The 18,684-nt window shown below is 39.4% G+C and overlaps 3 protein-coding genes across 5 annotated transcripts in view; 2 read left to right on the top strand and 1 right to left on the bottom strand.

Moving 5' to 3' along the window:
• The first annotated feature begins 858 nt into the window (after positions 1-858).
• tmem39a (transmembrane protein 39A) lies at positions 859-11,434 on the top strand. 3 transcript variants are annotated; one of them, XM_067496054.1, is made up of 10 exons: positions 859-1,132; positions 1,794-1,876; positions 4,799-5,009; positions 5,608-5,830; positions 6,235-6,318; positions 6,418-6,572; positions 7,083-7,440; positions 7,620-7,807; positions 7,890-8,010; positions 8,356-11,434. In XM_067496054.1, the coding sequence occupies exons 3-10, from the start codon at positions 4,900-4,902 to the stop codon at positions 8,593-8,595; spliced, it is 1,479 nt and encodes a 492-aa protein (XP_067352155.1). In that variant the 5' UTR covers positions 859-1,132; positions 1,794-1,876; positions 4,799-4,899; the 3' UTR covers positions 8,596-11,434. The 3 variants fall into 3 exon arrangements, with proteins under 3 accessions (XP_067352155.1, XP_067352154.1, XP_067352156.1); XM_067496053.1 differs by lacking the exon at positions 1,794-1,876; XM_067496055.1 differs by lacking the exon at positions 1,794-1,876 and having other exon boundaries at positions 5,611-5,830.
• Positions 11,435-12,147: 713 nt separating this feature from the next.
• LOC137121851 (serine protease 23-like) lies at positions 12,148-14,591 on the bottom strand. The gene is made up of 2 exons (XM_067496056.1): positions 14,258-14,591; positions 12,148-13,521 (listed from the first exon to the last, which is right to left on the bottom strand). The coding sequence occupies exons 1-2, from the start codon at positions 14,281-14,283 to the stop codon at positions 12,333-12,335; spliced, it is 1,215 nt and encodes a 404-aa protein (XP_067352157.1). The 5' UTR covers positions 14,284-14,591; the 3' UTR covers positions 12,148-12,332.
• Positions 14,592-14,790: 199 nt separating this feature from the next.
• Positions 14,791-18,684, top strand: part of LOC137108452 (interleukin-1 receptor type 1-like) — a 41,548-nt gene continuing 37,654 nt past the window's right edge. The window contains exon 1 of the mRNA XM_067493050.1: positions 14,791-14,810. The gene's annotated coding sequence lies outside the window, so the exon portion shown is untranslated. The remainder of the gene's footprint in view (positions 14,811-18,684) is intronic.

The raw sequence follows: 18,684 nt of genomic DNA on the forward strand, positions 1-18,684 counted from the left end.
TATAACAGTTGTTTAAGTTTATTATTCATATGTCTATCTATCTATCTAGTACTTTGCACATGCAAGTTTTGATAACTCTGCTAAAAAACCTTAAAAACCACCTTGTCATGTGGGATCGAACCCACCCATCGAAACCATTTGGTAGCACTGTACATAAAGGGGTTAAAATTAGCTTCAAGTTTTAAGCCTGACATTATCAGTAATTCAGTCATGCTCAGTCATTTTGGGAAATACTTGTGCTTTTATACGTCTGTACTAAATTATTTTGATCAGGTACTTGTAAAATCCCACCCGACCAAATGGGGCCCCGTCCAGCAACCAAGGGCCACCTTGGTGCCGGTAATTCAACTTGAGTAAAAAATACGAAGTTCTATTTTTTGTGGCTGCCACCTCTGGCAGTTTAATGTACAGGCACAGAGCCACACAATTTGGTAATTAAGGTCCTATTGCTGATATTGCACTTTAGTGGCTTAAATTTAACCAGTTAATATACAGTGAACCTGTGGCTTTGGAGGCCCTGGGCTACTAGTGCCAGGGCAACTGCTTGCTTCGAATCAAATACTTAAAGCAAAAGTACAAGTACTAACTAAAACAAAATGTATTAACCACAAGTATGAGGAATTCTTTGCTCAAGTACAAACGTTCTCTACTAAGAAATGCATTTCCCTGGGCAACAAGTTACAAAAAAAAACAGACTTATGTATTTGGTGTTACTGATGACCACTAAACCCAAACCCAAACTTAATTAACAATGTAAATCATAAAAGCAGAGAGGAGCGCTACTGACCCCAAAATAGTCGCTTGTTTGTCAAACTGCGACTGTGCAGTCCTTTCCTGTCGCGTATTGATGACGTATAGAGAGGCGGTGCGCTTTTGCCACGTCGGTCTCTGTGCAACGCATTTACACTGTTGCTCCTCCAGCCCGGGGCTAACTTTTAAACCCGTTTTATGCTTTCAGTCTGGGGGGAAGCGACCCTCCAGCGTTGCCGGTGTCCTCCTAGCTCGTCGCCACATCAGTGCAGTTGGACATATCGAAGCTGTGAGACAGAGAAATGCTCGTTGCTGTGTTGATTTGTCTCACAACTGACTAATGCATCCTCGACCAGCTCACCCCTTCGTTTATCGTTGTTCTGTGAGTAACTACGGTCTTATTAGGTTTTCTAAACTCTGTAAGTTTTATTTTGAAAACTGCCATGTAGATACAAGCTTGGGCCCATTTGTTTTTAATGTCTGTGCTGAAGTGTGTTTCCAAGTTTCCGCCGTGTACAACATGACAGCGGTACCTGATGTCATGACTCAGACAGCCAGCTTTGGTGCTTGTCTTACTTACTAATTCTCTGCAAAAAAACAACACACATCCCAAAGTCTGTACAGTCAAATAAAAATCTAATTTGAACCCTGCGTCCTTCGTTTTCAGACACGGTTCTGTCTCTATAGTCGCGTTTTAAACAGCTAAAACGAAAATGTTTGTGTCGACGTAAGAAGTTAAAACGTGTTGTACTTTCACCAATTTAGAAAAAGCACCATGCAGCGATCCCTCCGCAGCATTTCGCGTCTCCAGTTCCTGTTTCACGTTTTGCTGTAGTTTGAATCCCGTGTGTGTCTGCCTTAACGACTGTTTCCTGAGGACATTCAGCTTAATTTAGTTTAACATTTCAGCAGACCGCATACTGACCACATTTTGTAAATTTTGAAATACTGTCATGTTAGATAAGTAATATCAGCATGAAGGAAATGATGATAGACACACAGAGTTTGGATCTTATCTTGCTCTGGTCTGTGTTTCGTTTTAGTCTTTCACGGGCTAATAAAGTGGAACGGATTAATTCATCAATGACTGCAGATACTGTTCGTTTTCCTTGTAGTAGGAATACAGGTAATTTTCATTATAGTAAGCTCTCTCTCTCTCTCCCTCTCTAGACGCAATTCACAGTTTTTAATACAGTGATTTAATGTGAGTAAGTAGTAGTTTTAAAACCGAATAACTCTCAGCATTGGCATCAGGAACCAGATAGCAAAGTACAACATTTTGCATATTGAGGTTTTAATTTTATATATATATATATATATATATATATATATATATATATATATATATATATATATATATATATATTAGATACATTTCTGGCTTAACACTTTTAAGGTGTTACTAAAGCATTTTAAAGGTTATATTGCTTGCCAAGTATTCCGTGAATAAAATCAGAAGTTTTTCCCATTCCCAAAAATTTCCCATTCTGTGTTTCTTAAGCCCAAATCATCAAACTAAATTTTATTCTGACTACGTATATTAATTAATTAATCTTAAATTCTGTCAACTACACTCTACACTGCTAAAATCTTGTAAGAAAACTCCCAATGGTTAACAGCTTCTGAAATGTGAAGATTGGCAATCTATTTCTTATATCATCGTGGATTGAATGTGTTTGGGTTTTGCGTTGTTGTTTGAACAAAACACACAAATTTAAGGCAAACGTAGGGTTAGGCAATATAGTGTATTAAATTAATTAAAATTAAAATTTTAGTACAATCAGTAATATCATCTGTCACTGTTTCTTTGGAGACACCTGCTCATATGTTTTGTTAGTCAACAAGTTGGGGTAATGGCGGCTGCTGTAGGTGAAGACACTGAAATAAAAGGTATTCATGTTACTTCAGTGATACGGAATTTATTTTTTACTTTTTTCGATGTGTTTAAGGACCATTAAGAGGGTAGGTCAGTTGTTATTGATAGGTCACTTTTTGTTATTGTTACTCAGATGCTCCTGGTGTTATACTTTGCAATGTTTAAAACATGCAATGGGAGAACAGTCTCACATGCTGCATTTTTCCTTTGCAATATGACGCATATAGACATAGGGACGCAACAGCACATAGTTTTAATAATAACTAATAAATAAATGTTTTTATGGTTTATTTTTTTTTGTTTGTTAGTTTTAATTTATCTAGGCCTTTGCTACAACAAATGTTTGATTTTTATTGTACCAAGAGAAGCCCAAGTCTAAACAGTAACAACATAATTAATGCCTGTGTTCCATTTAGGTGTGTCACAGTATTGTTTTTGCTGGCTCTGTGGCATACCTAAAATGGAGAAGAGTTGTTGTTAATCTTATTAGTTACACTTGTGCTTTGCCTGCTATGACAAGTTAAAGTGCTGTGAAAATAGGGCCATTATAAAGTATTGACACTTTATACTTTCAAAAAAGGAATTGACAAAAGGTTAAGTTGTCATCCTAAGATTGTCAGTTGTGTTTATTATTTGAAACTATATTTAGTCCCAATACATAGCAGAAATACTCTTTTTTTTTTTATTTATTTTTTTTTTCATTAATAAAATTGTCTCACTGCTCTGGCACAGATGGGAATGGCTCAAAATTATGTTTGCTATTCAAAGAATGAGTGAAGACACACTAGTTCTTTCTTGTTGACATACACGTCTAATTTGTTGTTGCATCTGCAAGCACCTCCAAAAGATTCTTTCCTAACATGAGGTTAAGCAGGCAGGGTGCATTTAAACAAGTCAGATACTCGGGCTGGTTTGACAGAATCCAGAAGCATTGCCTCCCCAAAGGTGGTGGTTTTATGATCTGGTAGCAGAACTGATTCTATGAAGTGAACCCTCCAGGGGATAGGTTATTACTCTCAGTATTTGTGTCTGCTCAGTTGCCAGTTAAATATTATATGATATGCAATACTAAAGCTAATTCAGTCTAATTCACCTAAGTCACTAACTGCTTACCCTTTTGTTTAGTTTTTAGTTTCGTTTTCAGTTTTTATTTCAGCTTTTTCACTGATCTGTTGATATAGATAAATAATAATTTTAGATGATGTAGTATTTTTGTGGAGCTGTAGTGCATTACTGAGAGGTGTGTCGAATGTTTTTCACATATGAATAGTATTGGTGTAACACTTCTCTGTATAATGTAATAATAATAATAATCATAATCGTAATAATAATTAAAAAAAAACATTCCTTAACAAAGAGCAGAGGCTATTTCATTCAACGCACGCTCTAAATTCAATGATTTATTTATTTTTATTTTTCCAACTGCTAGTTGCAAGAAAAAGTAGTTGCAGTGTTTCCAATTTCTGGGTTTTCCTCATAAATTGGTCATGAAATGTGTAATCTGATCTTCACCAAAGTTACAAATATCAACAGTCATATTTCTTCTACTTTGTAGTATAGGGTCATTGGCCTACTGTTGCTATTACTCTCCCCCAATCATTTTACATTCTTAATAAGTGTGTTCAATAAAGACATGAAAAGTCATGATTGTAAATTTATCAGGTAAAAAAAATTTGTGTTTGTGATCACATTTCATAACCATTTTTTTTTTTTGCAGAAAACCAGGAAATTACTAACTCTGTACTAACTCCGGCTATATGTCCTATATATTTAATGTATCCACTAAAGAATGTGATGGGAAGGTAAGATATGGGGGGCTGACCTCCTCTGCTAAATCATTTCCCTGGGGGGAAACCCCGGCAGGTGGGAGATGACTGAAACATAGAGCTAACATTTCTTCTGTCATGGCGAATGTCATTTACCTAAAGTAGGTGTGAGGAAGTTGATAAGTGGTTTAGTTTTTGTTTTTTGCTTTTTAAAACATTAAAAAATCAGTTCATGAAGATTCTTAATAATTATTTGACTACATGTTGCTGTGCTGTAGTACTACAAATGTTTAGAATTCCAAGGATTGTTGGATCCACTTTTTTTTTTAATGTTTTTTCATAAAATGTAAAATATGCTTTAAATTTTCTTTAGTAACTTAGTATTGTTTGTTGGTGTTCTCAACAGTGGCCTGTCTGTACATGGTGTCTCATTGAGGAGAATCGGAGGAAGCCTGGCAGCTGTTGGTTGGTGGCTGGCGTCCGTGGTTGCCTCGGTAACTGCCGACCATGCCGGGTCGCAGGGGTCCCAGCAGACAGCAGCTAAGTCGCTCTGCTCTGCCATCCCTGCAGACTTTGGTTGGAGGCAACCTTGGCAATGGCACAGGCCTCAGGAACAGGCATGTATACACACACACACACACACACACACACACACACACACACACACACACAGTCAAAGTGTGATTTTTAGATGGGATGAATCCTGCAAATTTCTTACATTGTAGTCATGTCCTGGGTGAAAATATTTACGGACAATGTGCAGGGAAATGTTTATAACGAACCAGCAGTTTGACCCCCAAAAATGGCACTTAATAGAAAATGGTTTCTATTAAGATATGTTTCAGATATTTCATAAGCAAAAATGCCAACAGTTTGCTTGTTCTATATTCTCCTATGGGAAGGGTATTTTTTTTTTTCAAATTTTATAGACTAATGAAACATAACATGAAAGTGACTTCAGGCAATTTACCAGAGCCAAATATTCCAATGGCACACTATTCTCACTGTAAATATGTAACTGACCGTTTGGTCATAGCAGTTCATTTAAACTGTTCTAAACATTCTTACATAATTTGGAGAAGATTTTAATTTTATTGAAATTTACTGTTTCTGTTTTTGTTATTCCAAACAACCTACAGTGTGACCAAAAAATAAAACCTATATCGTCTGTTTGCGAGTGTTTGGCTAAAGGTAAGGGTTTGTATCTTCTTTCAGAAGCAGTAACTCCATGGGTCTGTCTGCACCACCTCTCTCAGCCTACATAACACCAGAGCCAGTCCGACATTCGAGGATTCCTGAGCTGCCATTGGACAGTAGCTTGCTGTTTGAATTCCTGCTCTTTCTTTATTTACTGGTGGCCTTGTTTGTCCAGTATATCAACATCTACAGGACGGTGTGGTGGTACCCATACAGCCACCCTGCTACCTCTACCTCGCTTGTAAGAACACAAACTTATCACACACCCTCAGCTCTGCCCATTCCCAATGATAACCAAAACCAGAACTTATAAATTCCTTTTGGTTTTTGTTATTAAATTTCTATTTACTTATATTTAAAAACTTAAACATGGTGTAACAACATAATGGTTTAAAAGAAATCCATCTGCATGATAAACACTTATTTTTTCTTTGCTTTTGTTACTGCTACTTAAACAGCAGTTTTAGGTTTATTTTTTAAATTTAATTTTCCTACTTTGTTTCACTAGAAACATGACATGCTGTGGTTAGACCCTACAATAAACTGCAATGACCCATATCTTTAAGTGGCAGGAAATTCAACTTTAAAATGTCGTAATGGAAACCCAGTGATGGTGTTTTTCTCTTCTCTGCATTGCTCCTACAGAACTTTCACTTGATGGACTACCACCTGGTTATCTTCATCACAGTCATGTTGGCTAGAAGGCTTGTTTGGACTATAGTTTCAGAGGTAAACACGCATTTTATTTCCTATAACCCCTGCCTCATGATAATGGTGTTGGCTCTGGAGTCTCTCTGATATCTGAGTTACTTTGTCTGTCATGTACAGGTGTCTCAGAGCAGCGGTGGATCACTGCTCCGCTATGTGGTTCTGATCACAGCTCGACTCTGCCTTCTTACCCTGTGTGGCTGGGTGCTCTGCTGGACACTGGTCAACCTCTGCAAGAACCATTCTGTGCTCAACCTCCTCTTCCTGGGCTACCCGTGAGTCTTTGATGTTTTTCTAATCCTGTTGTTTCAAGATTAGTGTAGGCTTTTACAAGTTGTTATCAACCCTAAAATGTATTAATGGGAAGCAAAAGTCTTAATATATGTTCCAAATGGATAACCTCACCTGAAAGCGTATATACTCTTAGGATGGAGCTTAGCTGGTGGTGAAATGACCTCTAATTTGCCACTTGTTAAAAATGTTCTGGCATGGTAACACCTGATTCAGTTTAGGCTTCAATTAAAGTGCAGTTACCAAACATGATTTGTAAAGTGTTTTTAGATGTAGTATCTGTGGCATAGATATCTGAAAGGAGTGAGTAACAATTATATTTTAATGTGAATGTTTTCTGGAATTAATGAGATTTTAAAAACAAATGATTTATCTAGCTAAAATATAAGTGGAAGCTGTGGACCACCCACCCTTAATGTTGCCACCATGGGGAACGAAAACTGGCTGCTCAGTTTATTTGTCCTTGTTCACTCACTGTCCTCTCTCTATGCCAGATTCGGTGTGTATGTCCCACTCTGCTGTTTTCATCAGGAGGGGGGCAAAAGCCAAACGGCATCGGGTGAATGTAATTACCCATCAGACCACCAGCAGACCGACCTAACGGAGGCCCCGTTCTTTCGACCACGTGACTTTCTTTTCCTATTACGAGAGAACCTCAGAGAGCAGTTTTCCAGCCCCCCACACATGCCCACTCACACCTGCCCGCCACACACACACTCTCACACACCAGAACTTATCCGAGCTGAGGTGGAAGAGCTAAAGAGTGATTTCAACCGTCGAATAAAAGAAGTACTGTTCAATTCGTTGTTCAGTGCTTACTACGTGGCCTTCTTACCGCTCTGCTTTGTCAAGGTAGGTGTCTGTCACTTGTGGGTTTCATCTATAATTTTTGGTTTACTTTTAAATCTTAATTTTCCGAAAAGTTTTCATGTTCCACCATCTCTTCAGTACCTTTCAAGTTGTTTAGTCTTTCCTGTCTTCCTGCTAAACTTTAATTGAGTTTATTGGGCTCTAATAATTTATTTTCATAGAGCACTCAGTACTATGACATGCGCTGGTCATGTGAGCATCTGATCATGGTGTGGATCAATGCATTTGTGATGCTGATGAGTCAGCTGCTCCCACCAAGCTACTGTGACCTACTTCATCGCTCTGCAGCTCACCTGGGCCGCTGGCAGAAACTGGAGCACGGTTCATACAGCAACGCACCTCAGCATGTGTGAGTGGCATTTTATGAACACATTAGTTTACTTGCAGCGGTTTATAAATGACTTAACAGTGGTTTGTTGATATTCCTGCAGGTGGTCAGAAAGCACTATTTGGCCTCAGGGGGTGTTGGTACGACACAGTCGATGTTTGTATAAGGCAGTGGGAACCTATAATGTTGCTCTGCCCTCTGATGTTTCCCATGCAAGGTTTTATGTGAGTATCTGAGTATATTCAGTACTTTCTGTCATGGTCACAGTGGATTTAATCTAAAAATTATTCACTTAGATGAGAATGACTGGAATTTTAACGACACTATTCAGCTGCAGTGTCGATTCACTGCGGCCTATTAAAGCAGAAAATGTAAACACAGTCACTGGGGGGAGTATAGTGAAGCAAGACACAACGTAATCACATGATGCACTCGTTTAGCATTAAGGTGGTGATGCCAGGGTTAGTACTTCCATTAACCCCTGACAAGTAGAAATTTTCTTTTTTATGTCTATCTGCATTTAAAAAAAACTCAAATTAATTTTCCCCTCCTGTTTCTTGGTATTCTAGTTCCTGTTCCACAAGCCGTTGCGGATCCTGAACCTGCTGATCTGGATTGAGTCGAGTGTGGTTTTGTACCAGTTATACTCTCTGCTGCGCTCTGAACGCTGGAATCACACTTTGTCCTTGGGCCTCATTCTCTTCTGCAACTACTATGTCCTTTTTAAACTGCTCAGAGACCGCATTGTGTTGGGCAAGGCCTACGCCTTCCCACTGTCCTCCAACAGTTTAGGACTTAAATCACAATAAAGGCCCTTCACTGCGAGATTTCACCTTCCAACTGGATGTGGAGCGGAGATGGGTGAAGGTCTGCTAAAGTGGAAGACCAGAGAGTTGTTTGGTGTTAAGGGACAGACTGTGAACTCATAATTGTTTTGATACGGTTCTATTTTTAATGCAATGTTTATAATACATATTTAAAAGAATATTTTTATTTTGTATACTTCTACAAGTTACGCCGGGCATTACCACACTGACCACAATAGCATGTTGTGTTATGTTGTTGCTAGACGACAAGGAAGTCAGGGAATGCCAGGAGGTGACTTTCACCAAAGATATTTTAAGTGCAGGTGGCCAGTCAAGAGCAGACTTTGCCTCGGCAATCAGTTGAACCAGATGAAATATTCAGAGCAGTGGAAGGGATCATCCCTAAGATCCTGAAACCTGACGTGGTTCGTGTAAGCCTTAAAAATACAAAATATTAAAATATAGATCTTATTTCAGTTTGGGGTAGCAGAATGATTTGGTTTTTCAGCATTGTTGGAGCAGTTATTAAAGGTTTTTGTCACTGTGCTTGGAGTAAAGGTTCAGCATTTTGTGAAATGCTCCTAATTACTTTCAGTCATAGAGTTAAATCAGAGGATCCATGCCAGCAATTATTGCGCTACTTTGTTTAAATGGAACAAAAATCAAAGCCACGTTTGTGTCACAGCACAAAACATGTTTTTACAGTTTTCTGTATGATTAAACAAATGAGATTAATTTATTAAATAATACATTTTAGAGGTATTGCTGGGCAGATTTTGTGGGAGAGACAGGCTAGCTGTTGTCTGTATCAGCATTTATGCTACACTAAATTGGCTGCTGCTTGTAGCTTCAATTTACTGTACAGAAGTGACTGATGTTTTGATTCTCTCATCTAACTCTAAATGGCAGTAAGTGACTTTCCCAAAATGTCTCAACTATTCGCAAAAATAGAGGTCTCGATGTGGAATTTTACCACAAAAGTCAAATGAAACACAGGAGAACAGTTTGGGGACTCCTATCCACTGCCTCTGCAAAGAATATCATATTCTTCCTCATTTACCTTACTGTGCTTTTACTGTCATCATCTCCTTGTTTCACAGCACTGTATGTCTTCAGGAACAGTTATGAAACACTCATTTACAATGTTACACAAGGCTGTCAACAAGTCAGAAGGGACTGGGATACTATTGGTGTTCCTACACTCAAAGAACACCCAAAAATGTTAAACACAGTTTGAATCTGGGTGCTTTTATCTCATCATACAGCCCTGCATGCACTGGTTGTGGTTACCAAAGTGTAAAGTTTGAAGGGATGCTGCTGTGTGACAAAGGTTATTAAAGGTAAAGATTATTTCATCTTAATAACTCATCACAGTTTGACATCCTGAACTCCTCTTGCTATATAGTGTATAACTTATATTTGTTCTTAAAGGTCATCTGGTCACTTTTATTTTATTCAGTGTTGGTGTCTGAATTTTGAATTCAGAATAAGTGTGAGCTACGTATCTCATCAGGTTCACCTTTTTATGAATTGGATGCAGATAACAGAAAGTGTGTGGGGGGTAATAATATATTTCAAAGGTACGTCCAAAGATCTAAGCTTTTTCCACTGCAAATATATCACTGTCATCACACATGTAAATGGATTTGACAGCAGAGGATGTCTGGATGGGTGATTAATGAAACCTTAACAGGTGAAGACAGCTTGATGGGAAAGATTTGTACAGGTGTCACCTCATTACCAGTTCGTGTATTCTCAGTTACCACAGCGGTGTTATGAACAGATTACCTTGCATGTGGTTTTCTTTCTGTTCAGTCACACTTTGTGAGCATCCTTTTACTCTTGAGTGGGTTTCTCTTCTGCATAATCGGCTCTAATCAGCAGGCTGTGCAAAACTTACAAGCAGTAGTAAGGACTTGTGTTTGGACTACTTAACTGTCTGTTATTCAGACAAATCAATGCAATTTGAGCATAAATGTCTTTTTTTTCTATCAGGGTTAAAGACCAAGAAGAAAATCTGAGAATATACCCTGTGCTGTTGTGAATTTCCCTTTGCTTCAGTCCAGTTTCAAGTTGAGTGCAAATCAGGTGAAAGAAACAACTTGTGATATGAACCAGTGTGTACATCTAGATTAAAGAAGTCGGAGGCATTTCTGTGATTAAACTCAGATGTCACTGTTGTGGCCAAAACTCTCCTTTGGTGACAAACTCAACCAATAGATCAGCTTTTTGGTGCTTATGTTCTGCTCGCCTTCATTTTCCACTTGAATGTAGCCAATGGTGCTTTTGACTTGAATTGGCATTTTTCGTTTTTTTGTTATTGGTAGGGATGGCCATCAATGAAATGTCAGTTTTATTATGTAGTGTTATGTCATCTTTAACCTTCCCTTTACCTCAGGAGACAGTTTAAGGTTACTTTAAATCTTGCTTCTATGTCAATCATTTTATTGCTTGGTTATTTACTGTAACAGACTTTTTTTCCTTTGGTGAAACTCATAAAACAACAACTGAAGCAGATGATTGAGGAAAGCTTTTCAATTCATCAATTTCACAGTCCTCTAGCCACATAAAGTTTGTAGATGGGAAGTAAAATTGACGCAGACCGTTTTCATCTTTGTCCTGGTGACTATAAAAGTTAAATTGAGTCATACACTTCGTTTTCTATGTGCCATAGCCCCAGGATGCACTTGCAGAATCCTGGCTGAACCTGTCAATGAATGTTTCAGAGCTCCAGAGGGCACAGGAGATGGTCCTCACATTTCAGCCTTTTACAGTGTTCAGTTTCCCCTTTTTTTTGAGAACGCTGTTTGTTTGGAAATAAAACCAATGTTTTGTCTTTAAACAGTTTGTCAGTATTTCTTTACATAACATATTCTGTGTGGGCAGACAGAGGAGAATTATATGAGACGGTAGCTTTTTTTTTTAAAAGCATATATTTCAATAAATGTGCCACAGTCCACAAAAACAACGCAATGTCACAAATGTGAGGACGTTGGAGACACTTGCAATGTTTTATGTTTGCCACATGGGGGAGCTGAGCATTGAAGAACAACATTCAGTGCTTTATATGACAAGTAATCTCCACCCTGACAAGAGTCATTTGCAGTTGTTTGACGTCAATCTGTGTGACAAGTTAAATATTTAGATGAAAGAGTACACTATGCCAGTACTAACTACTGTGTCTGACAGGAGATACATTATAGTTCGGAGAGAACAGTAGGCACCTTTGGTAGCTGGCTTACCTTACATTCTTACATTCATCCAAAACTACAAAACACTTAATTACCAGTAGAAAAAAGTTTAAACAGTGCAATCTTTAGTATTAGCTCAAGAGAAATGCAATAATGCATAGTGAAACGGTTTTCCCAGTCCTACTCCCTTCTGCTTATTCCAAAACATTTTACATTTGTCCATGTTGCAGATAAGCCTGCACATGCCCTACACAACCATAGTTAACCTTTTTATAAAAGATACAAAACAAGGCATTATTTTAAATTTAAATGTGCCTTATTTACATAATTTAGCATCATTGGATTTATGTCTGTCGGGTCTGAGTTTATATTTCATATGCTTTATAGCATGTGAGAATAGTGGCAACAAACAACATTTATACTTAATATAAAGTTAAGTCAGTGCTACATGTAGTGAGATCAAGAGTGTGGGTTCCTGAGTCCCCAGGAAATTGCGGGCCTGTAGTTGTCTTGCTACACCACTGTGCCTTTCTCCCTCTCTGCCTTCTCTCACCCTTCACGGCAATCCAGAAAGTTTCCTTTTATCCAGTAGCAGATCTGAGCATATTTTAGTGGCGTTATTCTCACAGCTACATTGAATTCCTGAGATGCCCCTTGTCGTTCCACCCACTGATGCCCAGAAAACACACCTATCACCTTCCGCTCCCAACGCCGGCGACGGCCATCCCACATCCGAGCATAGACTCCTGAGCCACTAGCACCAGGTTGAGCATCACAGTGTTGGTACAGCAGGTCTGATGTCTCCTCGCCGGCTCGACAGAAGCGATACACCAACTGGCCTGGACGATCATTGTCAAATCCCGAGAAGTGAACCCGTCGACCAGGCAGCCTCTGAGCTGGGGGGCTGACTCCTAGCTTCATGTGTCTGCGTTTGTGAGGTTTCTTTAGTTCAAGCAAAGCATAGTCATAGTCCATCCCAATATCATTGGCATTCCCTTTAATCCAACCTTTGGGAACATGGGTGCGCTTGGCTCTTATCCACTGGAACTTCATTTTGTCATTCATTGGTGGGGTATAATGAGCAGGGCCACCTTCAACATGTTTGGTGAAGTTGGAGGGGAGGTGAAAGAATAAACCTTGTATGTCTCGATGTTTGGGTTTTAAAAAGCCAACCCTGAGCTTCTGGGCTCCTTTTACATAGTTTTTACCATCATGAACACAGTGAGCAGCTGTGAGAACATGACGATCCCCCACTAGTGTACCAGAACACCCAGTGGACAGTTTGACCGCCACTGAGAAAGGATAATTAAGCAGGTAGTTCTGTCCAGCAATGCTAAAACGTCCATCGTGGCCAAAGATCTGTCGCTTTCGCCTAACACGTGACACACCAGCCTCCCCAGGCGACCCTGAAGAGTAGGCTGGACTGGTGTTAGAACTAGGGTTGTAGCCGTAGATCCCAATGGCAGTCTCGGTTAATCGACCATTAGAGTGGAGAGTCTCGTAGGCCAGAATACGCCGCAGGTCCCAGTAGCTTGGCAGAGGGGCTCGTTTGTGGCATTCTGGATCACAGGGGGAAGTGACGTCCAGACGCACCGGAGAGACAAAGAGAGGGGCAGGGCGATCCTCTGTGTGCTGTGCGAGGACCACAGGGACCCGCTGGAGAATCCACTGTGGGTGGGCAGAGGAGGATGAGGAGAAAACAAAGGGAAGGAAGAGGAGAAACAGAAAGAAGGGACACCTGTGGATTGGTGGAAGGAGAGATTAGGTGAACTACTATACTGAAAAGAAGGGGTGAGAGTCAAAACCTCTGGTGAAAACCTCCGGACCCAAAATGGGTCCAAAAAAAGTGACCGGATGTGTCTACCCATCTTCCAGTCTTCATGTAATACATCCTCATTCCTAAAATTAACGTCACATATTCTGACTACAACCATGGGAGCTTAGGGAATGTATTTAAATGTGAAGAATTTTTATCTGCGCCGGAATTTGGCAGCTGTAAACTTCCACTGCTTTTAATGCTGCAACTCTTTAAGACAGGACAAAGATCAGGCCTTGCTAGGCTCTGATGGAAAATTCCAAAAATGTTGGCCTTAAGCCTGCAAGAGAAAATGAATAGCAGTTTATTGGACTGAATATAGATGTTATTTTTTGTAACTGGGTGAGAGGTAATACAAACCATATTTGTGTATCTAAAACACACTTGATGTTACTATTTCTCTCCTGGTATAAGGAACTGCAACATTATCTATTACAATGTATCATACATGTACATGTATCATGGTATTCATGCACATACAGTAAAAAGCCAAAATGCCATATTTTTTTCATGTAGCCTTAATCAAATAATTTTCTGTATTATAAAACCTAACTGTGTTAGTTATATTGACCGATTTTTCGTCCTATATAAGTTGTGCACAGTTTAGTAACTCCTGTAATTGTAAAAGGTTCCGTTGCCGGAATTTGAGCTGACTTACCGTGGGAGAGCAGCCCGGGAGCGCATGGTTGGACGTGTGCAGGTGAGCTGGTGACCGAACACTGAGTGAAAACCCCTCAAATCAGAACAAGCACAGCCTGCGATGGGAGGTGTAAGTGGTGAACAAAAGGACCAGTTGTCTTCTCGGCCCGTCACTCAGGAACTGACGACTTTGTTTAATCCTTGACAGGTTGGAGTTGAGCAAAACAGGCAGCCGGGCAGAGAGCGGAGGAGCTGGATCATTGTGCGCTGCGGGGCGAGGAGGAGGTCTCCTGTCTGTTCACAGTGTCACATCTTCAGACGAGGGTTTACAGAGCGTGTGTTTCCCAGCTCAACGTGGTCACATGATCACTGCTGCTGGTTAGTTGTGTGTTTGTAACCGACCCATTTTCTTCAGCGCGATAGATTCATGACGAAATCTATCAAATCTAATCAGTCTGTGTTTTAGCAGTTTGATTAAATTGTGAAATAAAAATGTTTGACCTCACTGTGATGTCTACCACTTCTCCACTGATGATTTCAGGTGATTGTCTGTAAAAGTTCACCGAAACCAGGTATGTTTACTTGAACAATGATAAAGCAACAATGATCGATTAGCTTTGATGTTTTTCCCTAAATGAAAAACAGTAAGAAACGTATTTTTATTGCTTTTCCGTTACACGACTGATTATTTTACAAGTTGCTTGAGCGCCTAATTTTCACAGAAATCACTATAATAGGCTGTGTTTTATTTATCGTTGATCTCAATCTCAAATAAATCTGGTAATAAACTTTACATTTAATCTTCCACTTCTCAGTTACATACTGTTAAGTAGATCCAGTTTTGTATTGCCAAGTTGTGAAAAAAACTCCTCTGGCTGCTATACGTGGCCTCTCTTGGTATTCTTCACAATCTGGCAACTCAAAGGTTGTTCTTTTTAGTGCTTTAACTTCAGATCCTGAAATAGGATTTTTGTTTATTGGTCTTAGGTTCTGATAGTTTATAGAATTGACCTGGCACGATACAACCTTCGGCTTAATGGTAAAAGTGTGTTTCATTTGTGACCATAGTTTACGATGCAAAATGGATTATGAGAATGAAAATCAATATGAAGTCATTTTAGCTTTGCTGTTTTATTTACAACCATAACTGACTAAACAAACGGTGAGTGGCTGTTCTGAGTTTATAGCCACTTGCTGTTTTGTCATCAGTGGGACATGAATGCAGAGAGGATGGTTGAAAAAAAGAACAAAGAGTGTGTATCTGTCTGTGTTGTGTGTGTGTTAGAGAGAAAAATTGATATGTTGCACACATTGACCTTTCTCTGTCACACATCAACACACCTACCAACGCTTTCAAACTATTCATTTAATAATCATGTAACAGAATGTTTTTCCCGAACATACTTTGACTCTGTTGATTAACTGGCATCATCACTCTTATGACTCCTAATTAACCACTGACTTGGGAGAAAGCTGATTATTTCACAACAAAAAAAGACCTCACCCATTTAGTGCAGCTTGGTTTCTTTTATGAAACTTTAACACTACATTCAAAAGTGGCCTCGCTGCTGCTGCGACTGATTGTTGCAAGGAATGACTTCAGTGGGCAGAGTTTTGTTCTCATGCTGATGCTGGAGGTTTGATTTCCACTTGACCCACCCATTCTAAAAATGTACACGCTATTGGTAAATATTATGGTATGTGATGATTTCACAGTAAGCCCAACTGAGCCCAGAGAGGCAAGGAAGTAAAAAAAAAAAGAACAAGAGGGGTGGGGGTTGTAACCGGTGGCTCATGCGTGGCTGAACAGTTGGCCATCCTCCACACATGCCTCCCTGTCCTGCAGCAAAATGTTCATAGATGGACTTTGTAATGAAAAAACGTAGTGTCAACAATCATCATTGCATTCTTGTGAAGCATGTGCAGAACAGAGTTGTTTTAGCTGCCAAATAAAATCTGCAGTTTTAAATTTTGAGAAGTATATTTATTGGTGGTGACTAAATAAGAAGATCAGTATCACACTCATTTTATTTTATATTCACATTATTAGTCAATTGACAGATGCTTTTATGCAAAAGAAGTCTCACCATTCTGTTTTTGACTTTGGAGTTGGAACAAGCAGCAGGCTAACTTAAGTTAGCACGGAGGCCCAAAAACAGGGAAACAGCTAGTCTGGTTTTGTCCAGAGATGCAACAGAGCACACGTGATCGCACTCAATGGGAAAGAGGCTTAAAACTTTCATCCAGAAACTAAACACTGGATGGTTGCAAGGTCCTGCTAAAGGTATTTTGTCACTGTGAGGCTGCCACAGCAAGACTTCAAGTTCAGTTCAAGTTACTGTGTCTGGTAAACAAATAGTCCAGTACAAAACCTAAAGTAAAAAGTTGTTTACATGTCGGATTTTGTACAGATTAAACTAATTCTGTGAATTTGTGAGGTTCAGAGGTATTGAGTCTGATATCTATGCTAGCTGTTTCACATTATTTCCAACAATTGCTTTCAGCTTTATATTTACTTTACAGTAACTTTTTGCAAGAAAGCAAATTAAACTTTGAACTATTGCTCAAAGTCTCCTGTAAGTCATTATAGCTCAGCCCCTTTGCCAGGATGCAGGGTGGACCTGCTGGCTCATCAAACACTGCTCTGAATAAAACCCCACCCAACCTACAACACACATTTATAAATGACACACACTTTTCTCTCTCCCTTTCTTTGGTGCAGTATCTGGGGCAGGAGTGTCTGCTAGTGTTTTATCCTCCTCTCACCCGGTTGACTAAGATCAGTCCCACCAGCCTCTACTAGTTTTTCAAATTTTTACACAAACCAAAAATCTTGCCTGAGGTTTTAACCAGACTCTCTGTAGGTATTTTCTCACTATTCCAAGCTATAGGTTTTTGTTTAATAAAATTTTTTGTTCTGTGCACAAAAACATATGTCCACATTTGGAAATTATTTAAAATATGGACAGCAAAACTTGAATTGAATAGAAAAGGTTTAATGATTTCATCTGAGAAAGAAATAATTTAATCTCAGAGAGGGATGTGACTGTTTTTCCAGGGGTTATATGCTAATAAGGGAGACTTTCTGTTTGTCTTGAATTGTTATGAAAGGGCCAGTTTGTTTGGCTTTGCCCGCTGTTGCCAGGGAAACCCACATTCCCCAGAGTACTGTTCATGTTAATTGTTTATTCCTCCCACTCTCCTCCTCTCGCTTCTGGCCTAAGTCACAATCAAGCAAGTCTCTTTATTTCCCTCCATCTGTATTCTCCTTTTCTCCTGTGTTTTTTCCATCTCCGTTCCTCTCCTGGATCTCTTCGCTGGCTCGTCCCTAGTGGCCATGAAACAGCTGTTTGGCAAAATGTAATAACCACAGAGGCCTTTTGAGAAGTTATTTGCTGTGAAATCTTGAGGGGAACTTAAGCCAAGTTTAAAGCTTGAGGCAAAGCCAAAGGGAAGATAAAGCAACTGTTGGCAATCACAATTGAGATATAAGCTTTAATGGTTCATGTAAAAGATTGTAAGCATTGTCTCACTGCAGTGCAGTTTTTTTGTAGTGAAGACTTCTACTTTACTGTTTGGATTATTTACTTTCTGTGACCTACATGTATACTTGTGTCATTTTCCTACATATCCCAGAATGCCCAAAGTCCCAACTGTGATGATTGCATAGCAAGAAATAGCATTAGTGTTTTGTTTTGTTTTTTTGCCTTTTTAGTCCTTTCGGCTTAGGCCATGAGTTCAGGGTCACCACAGTGGATCATTGTCCACATGTTGTTATGGCACAGCTTTGACGGCGGACGCCCTTCCTTACGCAACCCTTCCCCAATTTCTGCCCGGCTTGGACCGGCACTGCACAGCTGGGGATACAATTTGTTCACCGGTTGTGTGAACACATTTTTTCATGGCGTGCAATACTGAGTGAAACATATGCACACTCAACGTCATGGCCACATACTTTGGAATGTCCACATTGTGCAGTCAACCAGGTGGTGAGTGTTGAGTTGATGTATTCTGCAGCATAATTGTTTAATCATTGAAAAATCGACTTGTCCATGCTCCCTTCTGAACAATATGTGACAGTTATCTTGAACACATGTTGGCATTAATGTATTGTAATTTCCTGTTGCTTTTAAACTGATTTCTGTACCTGCAATCTGTGATTTGAGTATTTCCCTGCTGATGAAGTTTTTATACTCTCAGGATGACATGGCATCATGCCAGTGTTTCATGGTGTGTTTGTTTTTTGTTTTTCTTTGTGATGACAAATTTAAAGATACATTATGGAGTTTATTATGCTGTATCGTGTTTCTTCGCACATAACAGTCGCTGGTCATGCCTGGTATGCTCTGACTATAAACCCTACAGTATGTCAAGTAACGTTATCCTCTCTATTTCCTTACAGCAAAAGTTTGAATGTATGAATTTATAATTATGAAATTACGATTA

The sequence above is a fragment of the Channa argus genome, chromosome 2 (genome assembly GCF_033026475.1).
Source record: "Channa argus isolate prfri chromosome 2, Channa argus male v1.0, whole genome shotgun sequence".
NCBI classification, from domain to species: domain Eukaryota; kingdom Metazoa; phylum Chordata; class Actinopteri; order Anabantiformes; family Channidae; genus Channa; species Channa argus.